General features: G+C 43.4%; 1 protein-coding gene across 7 annotated transcripts in view; it reads left to right on the forward strand.

Moving 5' to 3' along the window:
• ATP2B4 (ATPase plasma membrane Ca2+ transporting 4) overlaps positions 1–19,998 on the forward strand; it is a 157,407-nt gene extending 137,409 nt beyond the window's left edge. For 3 of the 7 annotated variants that reach the window (XM_033152725.1, XM_033152728.1, XM_033152726.1), the window contains 4 exons: positions 2,094–2,305; positions 4,277–4,384; positions 5,306–5,488; positions 18,353–18,658. In XM_033152725.1, coding sequence (XP_033008616.1) covers positions 2,094–2,305; positions 4,277–4,384; positions 5,306–5,488; positions 18,353–18,658 — 809 coding nt within the window. Of the gene's footprint in view, positions 1–2,093; positions 2,306–4,276; positions 4,385–5,305; positions 5,489–8,692; positions 8,892–18,352 lie in introns of all 7 variants that reach the window. The other 4 variants (XM_033152730.1, XM_033152729.1, XM_033152731.1 and 1 more) reach the window with 3 other exon arrangements.
• Positions 19,999–20,228: the final 230 nt, after the last annotated feature.

A 20,228-nucleotide genomic window follows, 5' to 3' on the forward strand; every position in this document is an offset into this window, starting at 1 on the left:
GGCCTATCTGGTGTTTTTACATGAGTAGAATGTGTGCTTTTATTTAAAATGCATATCTGTGTTATTTGTGGGGCATAGGAATTGGTTCATTTCCCCCCAAAAAACAAAATATAGTCCGGCCCACCACATGGTCTGAGGGACAGTGGACCATCCCATGGCTGAAAAAGGTTGCTGACCCCTGGCTTAGCATATAGGAAAGTTTTCAAACAAGGCTTCTCTTTCAATAAAATGAAACTGTTCGTGCAGCTGATTCTGATACCTGGCTATTTCCCCATCTATGATGTAGACTGCCAGGAACCAATGCATGATCTTGCAGGGTTTAGAGGCAGAAATTCCATGCATGTGCTGAATTTCTGGCTGTTGTGCAGCTTTGACACAGGCTGTCAGGAAAAGAGAGTCTCTATGGAGACTATATGACCAATACATTTAATCCTTGGGGCAAGGGAAGAGCTTTAATCCAGGAAATTATGCCTTTCATCAACACAATTTAGCTTTTCTTTTGCCTTTTAAAAGCTGTTTTACATTGGTTTTTCCCTCAAGTGATGTATTTAAATTTGGACAGGCTCAAGTACAAGTTAATTGGACTTCTTTTGGTTTCAGTCTCATAAAGGGAGCTGTCTATTTTTCCAGCAGCTCCTTATCTAGGACTGACAATCCTCATTCCAAATACAACCCTAATTCTGCCCTGAGAAGACATTAATGCAAATTGCACCGTCCTTTTTGTGTGCATGGGTCTGGTTTGTATCATCCGGTTGCCAGTATCTGAGACTTCGCCGAATGCAGGCTTTGGCAGTTACAAGTAATGTGGAAAGACAGCGAATCAAGACAAGGATAGACGTCTCACTTTCTGGATTCACTGGCCTGATATGCACCTCATATCAAACCATAGTTTAAAAGAAACTATTCCCACCACGCTCATTCCCTCGCTCCTGCTGTACCACGAAAAAAACAAGACAGAGTCTGGGTTGTCATGTCATCTAAACCTATGCTCATGGTTTGAGCAGTGAGCCCTTGCACACTGAACCGTAGTTTGTTTTGAACTATGGTTTAATGCATTTTCTTATTTCCAAGATTAGTGTCTATGTTCCAGTTGGCTGGTGGAATTTAAGAAGGCTGAAGAGCATGTCCCTTGGGATATGCAGCCAATGAGCTACTGTGTTGCCTCTGTGCACTTCCTTCGTAACTGCAGGGTGCAGCTCTCGGCAGGGTGTTTACAGAATTGAAGCAGGCTCTCTCGGAATGGTCCCACCCCCCACATGGTTGCTTCTACAGATGGGCAGTCCCTATCTCTTGATACCCTGTTTTCCTGGAGGCACTAATGTCACATTATATTTGTCCTACACTCATGAGGGCTAGAAGCCTAGCTTGGATTTTGGACTTGTTTTTTAGTGAAAGGTGAAATTCTCAGGAAAACAGAAATGCACAAGCAACAGAAAGTCCCCAAATATGAAAATGTACCGAACAAGCCTATAAAGAAGGAAGTGAAAATGGATACACACAAGACAATAAGCGATACACATTCTTGATGGAACACCCATTATTAGCCTGTTTTGACAAATGAGTCTTTTTCAAACATATCCCAGCAATGTTGAGTCCTTGGGAAGAAATATTTTCAACAGACTTCTTAGGGAATGAATCCAAATTCTTCATATTCATCAACAAGATCCTTTATTGGCCATTAAAACAGTCTAATATTAGGCAAAACAGTGTTGCATTGGGTGTGTATATTGCTTTTTGTCCTATGTGTATCAGTGTTTATTCCCTTCTGTAGATGGTTCTTCAGTACAGTATAGCATATTTTCATATTTTGGGTCTTTCTGTTGTTTGTGTATTTCTACCGAGGGAGCCTTGCTGCAAGTTGTGCATTATCCTTGAATTCTCAGGAAGCTACTTCATGTGCTGGAAGAACGAGCCTGTGCTGTTCAGAGAATGAGTTGCTGAATGGCACGCAAGATATGTTTGCAGTTAACCCTGGTTTGGGGATTCTGTTCTATACTGTGTTGTATAATCACATCATAAACTCTGCTGTCTGTGTGTAGCGGAAGGATTGTTATTATTCTTACCATTTTCTCTTCAAACTCTTCTTCTGCTAGGTGAGAAATTTTTTGATATTGACAGTGGCCGGAACGTCCCCCTCCACTCCCCACCCACTGAACACTACACCATCGTCTTCAACACTTTTGTCATGATGCAACTTTTCAATGAGATCAATGCTCGCAAGATCCACGGTGAGCGGAATGTCTTTGAGGCCATTTTCCGGAACCCCATCTTCTGCTCCGTGGTGCTAGGAACCTTTGTTGCCCAGGTAAATTATATTGGCTAAGAGGCAGGCGGGAAGGGGATCATGAGGGAAATGGAGAGATAAAACTGGAGGCGGAGGGGAGAGACTATGAAAGGGAACACTGTTTTCTGAAGCGTGCTCCTTGACCTAACACCATATAGCTCTTTGTGAGGCTGACCAAAGTAAGGGCAATCTATCCAAAAGATAAATTGTATATCAAGGAGTTAGTGATCTGACAAGACAGGCCTACCTCACAAGTGTGTGTGAAAATAGAAATAAGATGATTGGATACGAGAGTTCTCTACTCGTGGGAAGGAGGACAGCTAGCATGGAGAAAGATCTCTTCTCTGGAACCAGAAAGACAGTCTCCAGGTCATCTCCAGAGGTGCAAGGTTTGCAGCCAGGCAGACCTAGAGGTTTTCACCTTTCTAAGAACCCAAGGGGTGGAGGAGGAGGCAGCATCAGTAGGCAAAGCAGAGAAAAAGAGTCCTCTTTCAGTCATAAGGGCCCTGGCAGCTCAGGCCAAACTGTTCTCACAGTGACCAATCAGATACCTATGGGAAAGCCCATGAGCCGGATTGGAGTGCAGTAGAATTCTCCCTACTTGGGATTCCCAGGAACTGGTATTCAGAGTCAGATAGACTGGCTCCCTCATGAGTGGAGAAGAGTTGCTTCTCTCAGGATGCCTCTGCAGGAATGTTGCTTCAGCCCAGACACTGGGAGCAGGGGGGTCCCTCTGAGTTGTCAGAGGTCTTTCCCCCAGGGCACCTCTTCAAAAGTTTCATACAGTTATGTCAGGGAGGACAGGGAGCCCAAGAGTTAGAGTCAAGGGAAGTCCAGCCCAGTGCAGACATCCCTCAGGGCAGTTTCCCTGCCAAAGGCTGTGGGGGCCCTTCATCTCTCTCTCCTTTCCACATAGAGACTAGTCCACTACAGTAGCTGAGCCATATGGTATTAGCTCAGCTTTTCCTGCAGCTCCACTCTCCGCTCAGGCAGTCCCATTTCCTGCAAACTTGTGTGACATCATTCACAGGGAATAGGCCAAACCATCTAAGCCAAAATCTCATCATTTTTGCAACAAGTTCTGCCATGTATCAGCTGACGTAATGCATGACTTGGCTACACCCAAGGCAGATGCCCCAGTTACACCTCTCACATCTGAGGAACTCTTGCTTTCGGACTTAGATGAGTTTCTGAAATGGACTGAAGTGGCTGGGCCCCCCAATGCAGATGCTTCAAGGCGCATTTTGCGGTTCTTGAGCCCACAGCTACATCCTCCAACAGCCTTCACCTCTCTGAACCAATCCAATTGAGAAATACCTGGACACATGGTACAGATGTCTTCCCTTCTGATTCCTTATACTGGAATCTCACTGAAGAAAACTCTCACAACTCTCGTGGCTAGTCTGCTGGGTTTCATTATGCACATCAGGACAATAATACACATTGAAGCTTGGATCTGATTGTGTGGGTCCATGTTATGGTGCTCTGGTATCATGCCTCTCAAAACAATGATGAGGCTAATTTTTGTGGTACTTAACAAACTATATTGAATTGATGCATTCAGGCATGACTCTCATAGAAATGGGCAGAGAAATGGCCCTATGCTGTAGACGTTATATTTACACAGAAGAGCTCACCTTACATGTGAGGTATCACCAATGCACTGGCGAAAGTTCCTTTTTCAGTTTTATGATGTGAATAAGCACTTTCTTATATGATGCAAGAATGGGAGGGTCCCTTGAGTAGGTCTGAAAAATGACTTGGAGCCACCTTCTGTCCTTTGTCCAAAGCACACCCTGCACAAATGTAGCTAACTAGAACGTGACATGCAAGTTGTTGTATGTTTTTGTCTAGTAACATGCCATGAGTTACCTGAAGAAAATGTAAAGTGTACTGCTTTGGAAGGTAACAATTCTTTCTGTACCTCCGTGGTTCTTTTTTTTTTTAAACCAAAGCTGATCTGACTATGCTCTTTTTCCTCTTATGCCACAGATCATCATTGTAGAATTTGGTGGGAAGCCCTTCAGCTGTTCTGGACTCACCTTGAGCCAATGGTTCTGGTGTATTTTCATTGGTGTCGGAGAGCTGCTTTGGGGACAGGTGAGCCTGAACAAGATATGGCCATGTTGTTAAAGGAAGGCTAAGCACCCGCCATGCCTCTGAATTATGGTACACACACATACACACTTTGCAGCTATGTGGGTGCAAAATTTGGTGATGCTGTTAATAGTCCAAAGTGCTTTATGAAGTCAATACTCACCTCCAAAAGCATAGCAGTCTTTAAGCTTAGGTCAAGGATGGGGAACCTGTGGCTTTCTAGATGTTGTTAAGTCTGCCTCTTTCATTGACCGTTGACCATTGTGGCTGGGACTGATGGGAGTTGGAGTCCAACAACAAGTAGAGAGCCACAGGTTTTCCCAGTCCTGACCTTAGACATCTAAATTCAAGACCCAGGCTTTAAAGCAGAGAATGGTCAGTTCTGTGCTGCCACAGAACTGAGTGAATTAAGGAGGCATGATTGTCACTTCTATTGCCATGGGCAGTTTTCATCAATAATAAATTCATCTACATTAGTAACTCTAATTCTGTCACTGGGAAGGAATTCCTTCCTTGGGAAGGAAATGTTGTCTACTCCTTTTTACAACCAGCTTTACATTCTCACCCTCTATTTCTCCCAAGCAAACTGTTGTTGTTCTTCCTTTCTCCCTGGTTTCCTTCCTCTGAAAGTGAAGTCCTTTCAGATGCAATTGCACACATGTGAAGAATCATTTTGTCGATTGCACAGGCTATATGAAAAATGATGTTTATTCTGTGAGCCACGCTGAGGTCCTGAAGCAGTCCAAAAGATTAAACATAAATTAATTAAATAAAGCAATAGATTATTATTTGGCATGACCCAATTGCATGGAAAAATTGTCCAGAGTTATGGTGCTGACCAGATAAGCGTCTGGTTTTTTTTTTGAGACCCAAAATTGTACAAAGCAGGGAGGAATTAACCTTGAGTGTCCTGTATGTCTCTAGTTGATCAGCAGCATTCCAAACAAACAGTTGATGTTCCTGAAGGAGGCAGGCCATGGCATTAACAAGGAGGATATTAATGATGAGGAGTACACTGAGGGTCTAGATGAAATCGACCATGCTGAAATGGAGCTGCGGCGAGGACAGATTCTCTGGTTCCGGGGTCTCAACAGAATACAGACTCAGGTACAGTTTTCATTTCTCCTCTGCTAGGGACTTTTGACTGCCTCCATTGGTGACTCATAGCTGTGTCCTCTCCTGCCTTAATCAGAGCCTATCCCAGTGAAATCAGGGCTGCGTGCCATGGAAAGGGATGTGCCATTCACACCATTGGAAGAGTTGGGAATCAATGGCCTGAGCCAGTAGTGTTGATGTACATGTTTCTAAGCATCAGTGCTTGCTTCCAAGGCAAGTCTCTGCATGCACAGGAAAAGATGGAGCATTTGATGCCAACCTTCTCTCCCTGCCTCAGTGATGCAATTCTTTGCAAACAAAAATAGCAGTCCTGCTGAGCTATGCATGTGGTCATTGCTCAGGGTCCCACAATTTGCCTCCAGGGCATATGGGATTTTTATTGTCGTTACTCTGAGTTCAGTGATGAGGCTTTATTTCTGGGGCCTTCCTAACCACTGGTGACAAGTCACTGTTGTGTGATAGTTATTACCATTATTTTCCTGGCCGGACAGAAATTCATCCAAAGGGAAGGAGAAGCATACTAGAGATACTGATATAGTGTCACATAATTTTTATAAATCACTACCCTGAGCTCCTTTGGGAGGAAGGGTGGGATATATATTTAATGAATACAGACGAGGCGACACTAAATTCACTGTTTTCTTCCTTCTGCCTGCCAGGGGATGCACCAGAATTTAAAAGCCAGATCTAGTATATGGCGCATCCCAGAAAGCAGGAGAGATTGATGGGGAAGATAGAACCAAAGCAGGAAGGGACAGAGGGCAAGTGGAGGACTGAGCTTTGTGGGATGGAGGTCCTAAGTTAATGCTCAGTCCTTTCCTTTTCATTGTATGCCTTGAAAAGTCACAGAAATTTGCTATTTGTCCAGTTGCTTGCCTCCATGATAGGAAACCAAGCCCTTTAAGGAGGCAAAATGATATTGGGTGAATGTCTGCATGAGACCTGGATATGAGCTATATTTTACATGTATTTTACCATTGTGATCTGTGCCCACCTGGAATGTGATTCTTTGTACTGTGTATTGTTTTAAAAATATTGTTTTGATCCGCACACCCAAGTCACATGCAAAGGATGAAATGAAGACCAAACCTACTGAGTTTGCCAAAGGCTGCATGTGGGCATACAGTTTGACGCAGCATCTAGTTGTTTAAAGTTCTGATGCTGTCTTGTATCAGACGGGCAAGGTCACTGTTGCATGTCACTCACTGCCTAGGATGTTTCACTGTGAGTTCCAAGGCACGCAAAGACCCTTCCTGGGTCAGAGTTGCACATCACTTGAGGAGAAGTGTCTGTGTTTAGTTGCCTATGCTGGTCCACAACAAAGTCTTCAGAGGGAGAGTCGTTCAGTATCAGAAGTGCTCCTCTCTGTACTCCAGACATGGCAGATGATGGTAGGTACAACCGGACATAATACGGTGTTGCAAAGTTTCCTGAACTGTAAGAAACCCTCATCAAGCCAATAAGGAAGAAGTGACCAGGTCCAGTGTGTGAAAGAGCTGTTTCACTGATGGAGCTTTGCATGTTCACTGAATGGACAACGCTGCCTGCTACAGCCAGCACTATGCAAATGTGAGACACCTTGAGTGGTTGTGGGGTTTTTTTTTAATGTGTGATATGTAATGTAGATCTAAGCAAACAAGCCTTGAACCTGGAAACCAAAGCTCCTGGTAATGCAGATTCTCCTATATCTGTGTTCCTTCGGGAAAACAGTGGGGATTCTTTTTACTGCTTGCATGATTAACCACTGAAACAGTCTGCACCCAGGACACAATAGCCACAGTCCTTCCCTTCTGAGCAAAAGGCATTTCCAGCTGAGATAGAATGACTTGCCAGTGCTTGGAGCAGCCGGAAGTTGTACCAGTGCAGCAGCTTTTTCTGCCCCTCCCTTTACAAAACCAGGAATGATACAGAGAACACTTTCTGCTCTTGTGATACCTCTGCATGCTGCTGTGCCCTTTCTGCTTTGGGATGAATGGACAAGCTGCTGCTGCAATTAATTCTAGCTTGGTTGTTATGTGACTTGTTTCCTAACGTTGGCCAAACGAAATGACCCACTCTGATTCACACACCACTCCTGGTTAGGCACACACCACTCCTGGTTAGAGTTTTCTGCCACTGGCCCTTAGTGTCCCTTGGTGACATTTAGAACCCAGCACACATGTCAATGTGCAGGCTGCACTTTTGGGTCATTCAGACTTCGGCCTTCGTGCTCCTTCTTCCCACTGCCTTTATATAAGATTCCCACCACCTGCCATCTCACCCACACATTTAAAATCAGAAGTGGTTTGACTACACCAGAGGTGGTAAACCTGTGGTCTTGCAGATGTTAATGAACTTCAACTCCCATCAGCCCCAGCCAACATGGCCAGTGGTCAGAGTCATGAGATTCGTAGTTCCTCAGAGGTGCCCCATACCTGTTATAGTCAAATGCATGTGATGAAACTCGGGCAACACCTAGGAATAGTGATTTGTAGCAGAGCTGTGGCGTGGTGTGCATATAAATATGCTTAATAAATTTGTCTCTCCCCTGCCACTTCAGTTACTCTGCAGATGCACATTTATTCTTTGCAAAATGTGCATCTGGAGCTCTGGAGAGGGGGTGGGTATGTCACTTTGGGATGAATTGAGGCAGGACAGTAAGAGGCCAGGGAATAGGTTTTTTAATACTTTATTTATCAAACAAATTTACACCCTGCCCATCCTTGTAAATAATAACAATTCCGGGGCAGGCTACAGGAACCAGACTTAAAAACAACAACAAAACCAACAGATGAAAGAAGAACAGCAGAATAAAAGTAGGAGATAGGCTTCCCTCCTGCAATTTCTTCACTACAAATTGTCCCATCTCGACACTCCACGGCAACCAATATGTAGACCTGCATAGTTTCATTATATGCATTTGCACATAACATGTAGGTGGACCCTAAAATACTGCACCTGCTGCAAACAGAGGAATAATTGGGGAAGAGAAAGGAGACAGCTGGGAGCTCTTCGCTGAGGGGCTCTACGTTTTGGATGAACTGCTGAAACTGTTTACGGGGATGTCTTGGGTTTTTCCTCTTTCCCCTTCCACTTTGGTTCCTTACTGTTTGTATCTGTATCCTTTGTCTGCCCGGTTTCCCCTTCCAACTCTCCCAGTTCCTTTTCCTCTTTTGAATGTGGGACAAAGCTATCTTACTCTCTGATTCTTTGCAGATGGACGTAGTTTACACATTCCAGACCGGCGCCTCCTCTTTACAGGGAGCCCTCAGGAGACAGCCTTCCATCGTGAGCCAACACCACGATGTAAAAAATGTTTCTAGCCCAACCCATGTAGCTCTTTCCTCCGTCAATTCCACTCCCACCACTTCTGCTGCTGCTGCTGCTGTTGCTGCTGCATCTCCTCCTGCGGGCAGTGAGTGATAGTCTATTCAATGCATGACTTCCTAATAACCACCAAAGGGCACTCGCACAGACCTAACCAAACCTGTTCTCTTTCCCTTTTTCTTTTAACCCATAACTTGATTCATGGTTTCTTGTCTTGAGAATTGGGAGGAAGTGCGGGAAAAAGCCATTCTGTTTATATATTATATACAACTTTTTTTAAGCTCTTGCATCTTTTAACTTTTTAGTTCTTTCTGGTTCTTTTTTCTGTTTGTTTTTCCCCCCCTACTCTACTGCAACTTTTTGTCTTTCTCCTCCTTGCAGGACTGAATTATGACTCCCATATTTGGGTACCCAAAAAGTTTGATGCTCTTATTAGGGGGACAGCAGAGGGGAGGGGTAGTTTAGTTATCAGCCACAGCTAAATATAGAGATGGGCAAATGTCTCTGTCTTGCTTTCAACAAGAAGTGCTCCTGCTGATATTACAGGTGAAACTCGAAAAATTAGAATATCATGGAAAAGTTCATTTATGTAAGCAATTGTTTTCATTAGCTACTGGAGTTTAATATATGAGATAGATTATGGTGTACAGCTGATGAGAACCCCAAATTAACAATCTCAACTTGGGGGTTTTCACCAGCTGTACGCCATAGTCATCACAATTATAACAAATAAAGGCTTGACATATCTCGCTTTGCATGTCATGAGTCTATGTCATATATTAGTTTCACCTTTTAAGTTGAATTACTGAAAGAAATGAACCTTTCCACAATACTCTAATGTTTTGAGTTTCACCTGTATTTTCCTCCTACTCTAATCATAATTTCATAGAATTCATAGAATCATAGAGTTGGAAGGGACCACGAGGGTCATCTAGTCCAATGCCCTGCAATGCAATAATCTTTCACCCAACATAGGGCTTGAAGCCATGACCCTGAAATTAAAAGTCTCATGTTCTATCAACTGAGCTATTCAGGGATTAATTGAAAGCAGTATTTGCCCTTGAAGGGTTCTAGAAGGCTTAGGCTACAATCTTGTGCACCTTTACTTGGTAATAAGCCTTATTTCACTCAATGGAAATTACTGTGGAATAAATATGCTTCAGATTTGGCAGTTAGCACCTGACTCTTATTCAGATCAGGAGAAGGTCTCAGGGTAGCAGGCATAGCACCATCAGTTTCAAGATTTTGTTTGGTTCTGCATCAAGGCTAATATTATCAGGTAGGACTGATAAAGTCTGCTGGTGCTGTTGAGTCCTTAAGCACTTCTAAGAATGATAGATCAGCCCTCCTCTTCTATGCAAACATCTCATTCCTTTTTTAAAAAAATAAAAAATAGGGGTGCAAATATAATATGGCCTATCACCATACAGATGAAGCATAGCATAGTTGCTTTTGATTTGGAGGAATCTCTTGTAATCAACACTGAGCTATTTTTGGCGATGGGATCTCAGTCATCTAAAACCGGGAGCTTGTATTATAGCATATCATGTAATCTGTGTAAAATCCACAGCCTTTTAGTTTATGTCAGTGTGCTGCTGGCTTACAGAGACTTCTGTGGGTCTTCTGTTTTAGTTAGACTTCCAAGCCAGATTTGGGTCCTTTATTGAAGCTAAACTTTGTGTTCTGCTTCTACACTGGAATAGACTTTGCCTGTGCGCACAAAATTGGGTGGCTTGGTTGTTCAGAAATTGGATTTCTACAAATGCAGGCATTGGTCCAGTTCACATATTGCAGCAACCCATAAATGATTTACTGTGAATGCACCTTTCTGGGCAAGAACTCTGGCTTAGCATTATGTCCAAACCAAGGATTTTGTTTTGTTACAAAACATATATATAGTTGATCCAAGAACAAATGTTGGTCTCCCATGGTTTGTTGGGAGTGAAAGAAACCACAATTCTTTGTTCAGATGTAACTCTTAAACCCAGGGATCATGGCTTTTTTCTGCAAGTGAATAATAATTATTATTTTATTTATTTATTTATTTATACATACATACATACATACATGCATACATACATACCTATATACTTGAGTATAAGCCTAGTTTTTCAGCACATTTTTTGTGCTGAAAAAGCTGCCCTCGGCTTATACTCGAGTGAGGCAGGAGGTGGGGGCGGCGAGAAAGAAGCCCTTTCTCTCCGCTCGTGCCGCCACCCGCTCTCCCCAGTCAACCATTCCTTAAGAAGTGTACAAGAATGGCGGTTCTTTACTGTCCCCAGGCAGCTTGTTCCATTCCTGAACTGCTCGCATAAATGCAAACTTGGCAAAGGAAGAAGAGGAAGGAGCAGCCCAAAGGGCTGCTTTCGGGCTGCTCGTTCCTCCTCCTCCTCCACAGCGGCAAAGGTGAACCGGCTTATACTAGAGTCAATAAGCTTTCCCAGGTTTTTGTAGGAAAATTAGGTGCCTCGGTTTATATTCGGGTCGGCTTATACTCGGGTATATACGGTACATACATACCCCGCCCATCTGGCTGGGTTTCCCCAGCCACTCTGGGCGGCTTCCAACAGAACATTAAAATACAATAATCTATTAAACATTAAAAGCTTCCCTAAACAAGTGAAAGCAAGGAGCAGCAAAGTGATCCAGATTGGTGTGTTTATGGTAAACCATTAATGTGGTTGTGAAAGAGCGCATTAACTTCCTGCGCAAAGAGATGGTAGGTGTGAAAAGATGGTATACAAAATAATATTTACATAAAACAGCAGTTACTAATTTTTCTCATTCACCTGGGACAGTCAATATGTGCTTTGATGTACTATAAATAATATACATATATTGTCCAGAAAGGTTATCTTTAAACACACACACACACGTCTATGCTTCTAGAGTAGCCTTCCCCAATCTGCTGTTCTCCAAATGTTTTGAACTACAACTCCCATCACACCTGACCGTTGGCCATGCTACCTGAGACTGATGGGAGCCAGAGTCCCGAACAAATGTCTGGAGGGCACCAGGTTGGGGAAAGCTGATTTAGAATAATATATTTTTTGTTTTTCCATGTTAAGAGGTGCTGTCCAATATTTATTTATTTATTTATTTGCTTACTTTAATCTCCTTTCTTTTTGACCAATGTTTCAAGGAGGAGAATTTTCCTAATCATTTACATTTTGCACATAGCCAGCACTGACATTTTTATTTTTATGCATACACCAGAGTTTCTGAAGAAGTGCAGCTGTTGCCATTTACTTATCTATATATATATGTGCATCCATGTAATAGTTTATCTAAAAGAATATGATCAGGTTATATGCATCACATTCAACAAAAGAAGCTGCCAACAGTGGGGTTTCCCTCCCCCCAGCACACAAAATAGTACTTCTTAATTTTTATCTGAGGGCTTGATAGGAAAAAGAAAATGTATCATCTGAGTGGATAGCATGGTTTCCTGTTCTATAACAACTGCATCAAAAACTATCCTTTTCCTTTTTGGACTACCTATGCAGTTTCCTACTTGATTTCTGCTACTCTTTAAAACTACATCTCTCTCTCTCTCTCTCTCTCTCTCTCTCTCTCTCTCTCTCTCTCTCTCTCCTTCTTTCTCTTAATACCTGGTGGAAAGTTCTACAGTGTTTAAAGTCACCAGTCCCAAAATGATGCTGTGTTCGTGAAGGCTGATTGGTTTAGAAAAGGAAGAGCTCATGAGTACATAGAAAGGGGTGGGTGGTGTGTCCATATCTCTATGGTTTGCTTATTGTAGACCATGTGAAAGGAATCCTGGTTCATTTCAAGAAAGGCGAGGTAAGATTCTAAAGGAACTCTGGCTTGCCATGTGCTCAGAAGGGAGCTAAAGAGCATACATATGTCCCATTTCCTTCCACTCAGAAGAAAGAGGGAAATGCCTGATTTCACCCTGTTTATTAATAACCCAGTAATTTTCAGTGCTTTTTTTCTGGGGGGGGGATGCAGGGGTACGCATACCCCTAAACATTTTGTGAATCTAAGTTTGGCCTCATTGAGGTTACAGTATTTCAATATGAGTAGGAAAATGAGAGTACTCCTAAACATTTTTTTAAGAAAAAAAGCACTGGCCTTTTTAGAGGTTCCTATTAGGACCAAAAGGCAGGAAATAAATAATTTGATACATGCACACCTTTGGCATAGGTGAAGTAAAGTACTTTACCCTCTGACATGTACTAGGCCAGTGGTAAAAGATGCAGAATACTTTATTTTAAATATGGAACCCATGGAGGGAGGGAAGGAGAGCCGAAGGTTTGAAAGAACCTTTTACTTTAATGTTTGAAATGGTTAAAGTTAAAATGTGTAAAACCAACTAAAAATTTATTTAAAAAAATTAGATGTACTAGACCAGTATCCCAGCTTTTTCTATATCAGCCTGCCGAGGAACCCATATGCAGTTGCCATGTCAATCTACATGAACTGACTGGGCAGCCTAATGAAGCTGTGTGAGGATATTTGGTGTGTGTTTGTTAAAAAAATAAAAATAAAAATTGAAAGGCAGTCTGAAGTGAAAACCCTTGTCCTTGAGGAGGATCTTTTCCTTTCTACTATTACAGAACTACTCAAGTAGATGGAGTCAAATTAGTAAGTAAGTAAAAAGTAAAGGACCCCTGGACGGTTAAGTCCAGTCAAAGGTGACTATGGGGTTGCAGTGCTCATCTCGCTTTCAGGCCAAGGGAGCCGGCGTTTGTCCAAAGACAGCTTTCTGGGTCATGTGGCCAGCATGACTAAACCACTTCTGGTGCACAGAGGACCATGACAAGTGCCAGAGCACACGGAAATTCCATTTAGCTTCCCACCGCAGCGGTGCCTATTTATCTACATGCATTGGCATGCTTTTGAACTGCTAGGTTGGCAGGAGCTGCAATAGAGCAATGGGAGCACACCCCGTCACTGGGATTTGAACCGCCAACCATCCAATCGGCAAGCCCAAGTGGCTCAGTGGTTTAGACCACAGCACGACCCGTGTCCCCTTAGGTGGAATCAAATAGACAGCATGTAAAGCCAAACAAATAAAGAGGTCCTGATGGCTGTGGATCCTGAATTTATACAAGTTACTGTAATGTTGGCTAAATCAGGGCTTTTTTTTCAGCCGGAACTCAGTTCCGGCACCTCTCAGGTGGGCAACATTGCCATTATAAGAGAACAAGGGAGGCATTCATGGTGAGTTCCAGCACTCCTTTTTCTAGAAAAATAGCACTGGCTAAAGTTAACTTTATGATCATTCATTCAAGTTCTTGGATAGAAATGGGTTGTTTTTTTTCAACCACTTCTAAAAGGTCATTGTGTCCTCCACCACCCCAGAATATTAAAAAACAAGAGGAGCCGGCATGCAAAATCCATGGGAGTGTGGAGATAAGGTCTTGGTTACAACAACCTATTCTCAAAAAGTAACGGAAGTGCAGCTCTGAAGCTACAGGAACAAACAGCTTCAAGATTCCTGATTCTGAGTGATCTAATAACTAAAGCCATCATTGACTTTAATTATTCTGGTACTATTGATCAAGCTCTGTGTCCTTTTGCTTGTAGTAGTTTTGGTGCCCCACCCCTTTTAACCAACAAGAGTGTTAGAGGAGTCCTATTTTTAAGCTCAGCTTCAGCTGCTTGATCCTTACTGTGAGCATGAACATACAAAGAGTCTCCTGGATCAGGCCAATGGCCCGTCTCGTCCAACACCCTGTTTTCACAGTGGCCAACCAGATGCCTGTGGGAAGCCTGAAAGCTGGACACGAGCGCAACAGCTCTCTGCCCACCTGCAGTTTCCAGCAGCTGGTATTCCGAGGCATCATGCCTCTGACAGAAGATGTGGGACATAGCTATCAATGGCATTGCCCCCCCCATGAATGCCCTCTCATCCATCCAAGTTGGTGGCCATAACTATTTCCTGCGGGAGTAAGTTCCATAGTTCAACTCTGTGCGGCGCAAGGAAGTGCTTTCTTTTATCTGCCTTCAATCTTCCCAACATTCAGCTTCAACAATTGTCCATGAGTTGGGAAGATAGTCTTCTCCACTATGGTGAGATGTACTATATTTCTTTTTACATGTCAGCATTTTGTTATGTATTTATAGCTCTTTGCCTATGAAACTGACCCAGGTCTGCTTCAGGTGGCAGAGGAGGATAAAAGGCAAGTGTTCCCATAATGAGCAACTGGATTCAAAGCCAATTCAAGGAGAAGAGGAGCCAAATGCAGCTGATCTCTCAGCTGAACCAGTGGAGTGGCTCTGCTAACCTTCTGTTCCTCCCTCTTCTACAAACTGATATATAATGGCTACTGCCAGGTGATGGTGGGCCTGCCTCCTTTTTCTCTCCCCCCCCCCCTTAGTAGCTGAATGGAATGGCCGGTGTCAGGTGACCAAAGAACAAAGTTGTCTTACTTTTTAATAGTGTGGTGATGATTATGAGCCATGACAGCAGAATATGTCTCTGGTTGTGTGATCTTGAGAACAGTCAACAGGTGATGGTTGGCACAGACTATGCCATGCTGCTCTAGCGGAGACTGAATGCTGGATCAGGACTGATTCTACAAGGCCGTTCTTAAAATCAGTTTATACTCAGAGTAGCAACCCTCAGGACATGACCTTGCAAGTGTCATTCAGTGGACAGTCTGTCCTTGCTGGCCATTTATTTCCCACAGGGGTTTATGTGCTCACTTTGCACAACAGATACTGTAGCATGATTCAGAGTTACTTGTTGCAAAGGTACTGTGACATTTTGTTGTGATAAGCATAACATTCAGCCACAACATAGCACAGAGAACCATTCTGGTAAGATGCAGAACTTTGCAAGGAATACAAAATGAAGTTGGCAGCATGAGCAAACACGAGCGGACTCAACTTTAGTTCCTTTTAGTTCGGAAATAATGGTAGGGAAACCTGATCCTGGCTGAATAAGGAGGCCAGTCGGAGGAATCTTAAACATTCCTCTACCTGCATAGAACATCTCTAGTATTTGAACTCACTGCAGACCAAACTACTTTTGATTTTGTCAGGAGTCATTCAGTTCATTAAAATAAAAAAGATTGGAGTATCACCTTCCATTCGTTGACAGCAACAAAATTCATGAAGGTCAACAAATACCTCTTCAGGTGTTCAAAGTAATATGTGAGGGGTCAAACTGGATGAGGGTGCACAGAACCCAGACCATTCCCAACACCTCTGTGTACCAGGCCTGCCCTCTCCTCTCCTCTCCTTTGCATAGTTAGTGCATAGGTCTGAAGGGGTTGAGCTGAATGCAGTTGGACTTCTCCCCATGCCTGGGCACCCTGTACAGTGGGAGTTCCTTATCAGAGAGAGGATTTCCACTGCATTCAGCTCAGCTCTGTTAGAATTGCCCTTTAGACCTTTGGCACCAAACACATGATCCAGAGAAGAGGGGGTATGAGGGGCGCATGCACACCTCCTATTTCAAACGCCTAAAGAGGGGCTAGCATCTTGAGACGAACCGGGACATCTTGGTTCAAAGGTGCCATGTAGCTAGACTCAGGGCAGCATATTTCCCGGCCATATCTTGTGTGCTGGCCCCTCTTTCCCCTCAGCAAAGTGCAATAGAGAAATAGCAATATGCAATGGCGAAGCATCATATGGGAGGACGGTGTTTAAAACTCCTGCAAATGCCTTCCCTACCACAGCTATATCTCCCCCAGCCCCAATCAAGTATTTCATTAAGCAGAGGTCCAGAACCCTGGCTGTGGGGCAGGGTGAGTTCTACCTGTTGTACCTCCATTAGAACCTGCCCCTTCCTGACACCAGTTAGGAGAGGCGAAGCAACAAGCAGTATTTCAGTACACAAAGCATTCAGGTATGCATAGCTCCAACCATAGTTCAAGTTGTATTACCTCCTGTTGTATAGTTACAAAAAAAACTGTATTTAAAAGAGGGGGGTGGGGATTCTTCCCCCCGGTCAATAAATAGGTAGTTATTTGGACCTGTTATTAATTAGATTTTTTTTAAAGGTACTAATTATGAGCCATCTCTGCATAAAATACAAATTACATTGTGATATATTATACTGTTGAGATGCATTTTATGCATTATGCTTTGTGGAAAGTAATATACTTATTCATATTTCATACCTATATGATTAGACTGGGGAACAGCAAGTTCTGATCATCACACTTCCATGTTTGTGTTGGTTTGTCTGGGTAAGCGTGACTTTCACAAAAAATATGCTTCATCCTGTAAAGGGAAGATGTCTCAACTCCATTGTTCTGGAAATGTGATTTGCACTTTATTCATGTGACCGAGCAAACTGTGATTGAAATGGGAATTGGAGGGATAGGAATGCCCTGAGTTTGAGTCTGAGATTTTCTAAGCAGCCAAAGGAAATTAGCATTGATGTTTCGCTACCAAATGTACTTAGAGTTACAGACGCTGCTGTTAAAGAGCCATCTGTGTAGAAGCCTAGTTTCTTAGCTATGTTTGGGAGTCGAAAGCTCAGTTTTTCTTTCTTACCATGTCACTCTGCACCAGAAAAGTGAGGTGGAAAAGAGATAGTCTAGTCAGTGATCAGCCAAAATTGCCCATATGGCTACACGCTGAATGTCCTTTCCTTGGGCTTTTTTTTTTGGGGGGGGGGGGGTCCACAAGCCAAGAACACTGAACTGGCTCCTGTACTGAGCAGCTGGATGCTAGCAAAGCAAGGGCAGGGGAACTGTTGCCCTCCAGCAGTTGCTAAACTCATAACTCTCATGAGCCCCATCCAGCAGAGCCAATAGGAATGATGGGAGTTGTAGTCCAACAGCATTTGGAGGGCCACAGTTCCCTGGCCTTCAGAGCTAGGTCTGTAGTTAGTAATCGCTGCCAACTGCAAAGCACACTGACTCATAAGATGGTTCTGGAGCTCCTGCAGTTTAGCAGCCACCACCAGTTTAACTCTTGCATGTGCACTGGTACATTCATCATTATCGGCATTCTGCTTGGATTTGCTGCAGTACACGGTCTCGATCAATTTTTTTGTGTTTGTGTGTGAGAGAGAGACACATTCAGCTAATTAATCTTTATAGGTTTGGAAATTTGAAAGTGACACCATCGCTTCCCTGCCTAATTTCACCTTGAAGCAAATCACACTTTGCAAGAGTACATGTCTTAACTTGCCACTTTGAGCTGTTTTATTGGGGGTATTTGTTGCTGCTGCCACTGCTGAACACATAGACACACGTTTGAGAATGGTTGTGCTTTGAATGTCCATGCATTTCAAAGCTATTGTCTTAGAAATGTTACATGTCTTCTCTTGCAGCTCCTGAAGCGTCCTCATAGTTGGTTGCCCCATCACACGCATAGTGCCTGACCTTTGACCCATGTGGCCATTCTGGTTCTCCATAGGACCTCTTTCTAAGATTGATTTTAGCTTTTTTTGTTGAAAACTACTATTATTGTTGTTGTTGCTGCTGCCGCTGCTGTTCTTGTTTTTCATTATACCTGTTGAGTTCTTCTTCCCCCTGAAGTCCTGAAGAGCTCTCTCTGGCCACCGCTCACTTTTGTGTTTTTGCTTGTTTGTCTGTTTTACTCCCCAATCCCTCTTTGGTACAGATCAAAGTGGTGAATGCGTTCCGTAGCTCCTTGTATGAAGGCCTCGAGAAACCCGAATCCAGAAGCTCCATTCATAACTTCATGACTCACCCAGAGTTCATCCTGGAGGAAGACGAGCCTCGGACCCCATTCCTTGATGGCACCGACGAAGACCCAGAAGCTGAAGAACTCACAAAGCAAAGTGAGGAGAGCCCAGGCGAGTCCTCACCCCTCAACAAAAATAACAATGCAGTGGACAGCGATACAGCTGAGGACACCATTCCAGAGCCAGAAAGCCCTTTACACAGCTTGGAAACATCAGTTTGACCTCTGAACTTTGATCCTCCTCCTTCTCCCCACCCTCCGCCCCCTCCATGCAACTTAGGCACCAACATCTGACCATACACTGCAGCCACTTCCTGTTAAGTGCTAATACATATATGCCTATTTCCTCCCTCTCTCCCTCCTTCGCCCCCATTTATGATTATTTAGCCGCAGGAACCACAGTACCACATGACTAGAGATTTGCTTCTCAACCATTATTTTCTCAACCATTATTTGAGAGAGTTTCTCAGGAGAGAAACTGCCAGCTTTGATGCATCTTGTTCCTTCAAGTTGGGTTCCGTGTGTCTGTAACAGTCACTTTCCCTATGTTGAAAGTTGCATGCGTGAAGAAACAAGGTTCAGATTCATTTAAGCAGCTGTGTGTACAACATCAGATGGTGCAGTTGTGGGGATAGCTCTATTTTATGTGCAGAATCTGAATCTTAGATGCCTCCCTGTGCCCTTGGGGAGAAGGAACGAGCACTAAGAGGATGCCATTATTAGAGGGGGGATCTGAATCAGATATTGGACATGAAAGTGAACCCAGTCTTCCATTGGGGGGAGGGGAGAGGGAATGGTACCTGATTTTTACCATTTTTCTGTTTGTGTATTCTCTCTCTCTCTCTCTCTCTCTCTCTCTCTGTTTCCATGGTGGTATCAATCACCAGAGATAAGAGTGACTTTTAAAGTCTTAAAAATGTCTTCTAAACAATGTGGCTTGAAGAAGGCCAAGCAACAAGGAGTTATGAGAGCACCATGCTCTCTGAGAGAATGAAACATGGCCTCTGGGGGAGATGAGTTGTATATGAATTAAGAGCAGATCACATAGGCACTCTTGTGTTAGCTGAGGTTATTTCTGTTCAATTTGACTTTAGGGTTTTACTATTTTGACTCTCAGATTAACGAAGTCATTGGCCCTATAAGGTCAACATCCCAATTCCATGCCTGATGATAATAATAATAATAAATGATCCCAAATAACGTTGCATAAGTCCAGGCCATGGTCCCTGTGTACTTTCAGAAGGCTTATTATGGGAAGAGGGGTAGCTCCTCAGACAGCGCAAAATGTAAAGAAGTTGGGCCAGGCCAGCTCTAGTAATGAGCTATTACTACAGCTTCTCTTGCGTTTTGCGTGCTGAAGAGTTAACAGTGTAACAGGAACGCAAACGCCTTTGTGAAATTGCAAATGATTTGGCGCTATGGAGTTGGGCCTAGTTACGTCACAAAGCACCTTCCTCAGTTATAATTTGAACGAGGCATAGCAGTACGGCTTCTCCACATTTCTCATTAGGAGTGCCTTCCCTTCTCATTTCATCGAAACTGGCCTGCACCCTTTGCCCAAAATTTATGTTGCCACTTAAGCCGCCTAAAAATAATAATAACTAAAAAAAAAAATGCTGGAGAAGGTAAATCAGCTCTTGCATTGAACGAGGGTGGCGTCATCCTCATCTTAGCACACATCTCTTAGTATCAAGATGTCGGTCGGGCGACAGCCTTGCAGTGCATAGCCATATGGGGAAGTTGCTGCTGAAACTCTTCAGAGCATATCTCAGTGAGGGCCAGTTTGTACGAG

This window comes from Lacerta agilis, chromosome 6, assembly GCF_009819535.1.
Source record: "Lacerta agilis isolate rLacAgi1 chromosome 6, rLacAgi1.pri, whole genome shotgun sequence".
In the NCBI taxonomy this organism is placed as follows: domain Eukaryota; kingdom Metazoa; phylum Chordata; class Lepidosauria; order Squamata; family Lacertidae; genus Lacerta; species Lacerta agilis.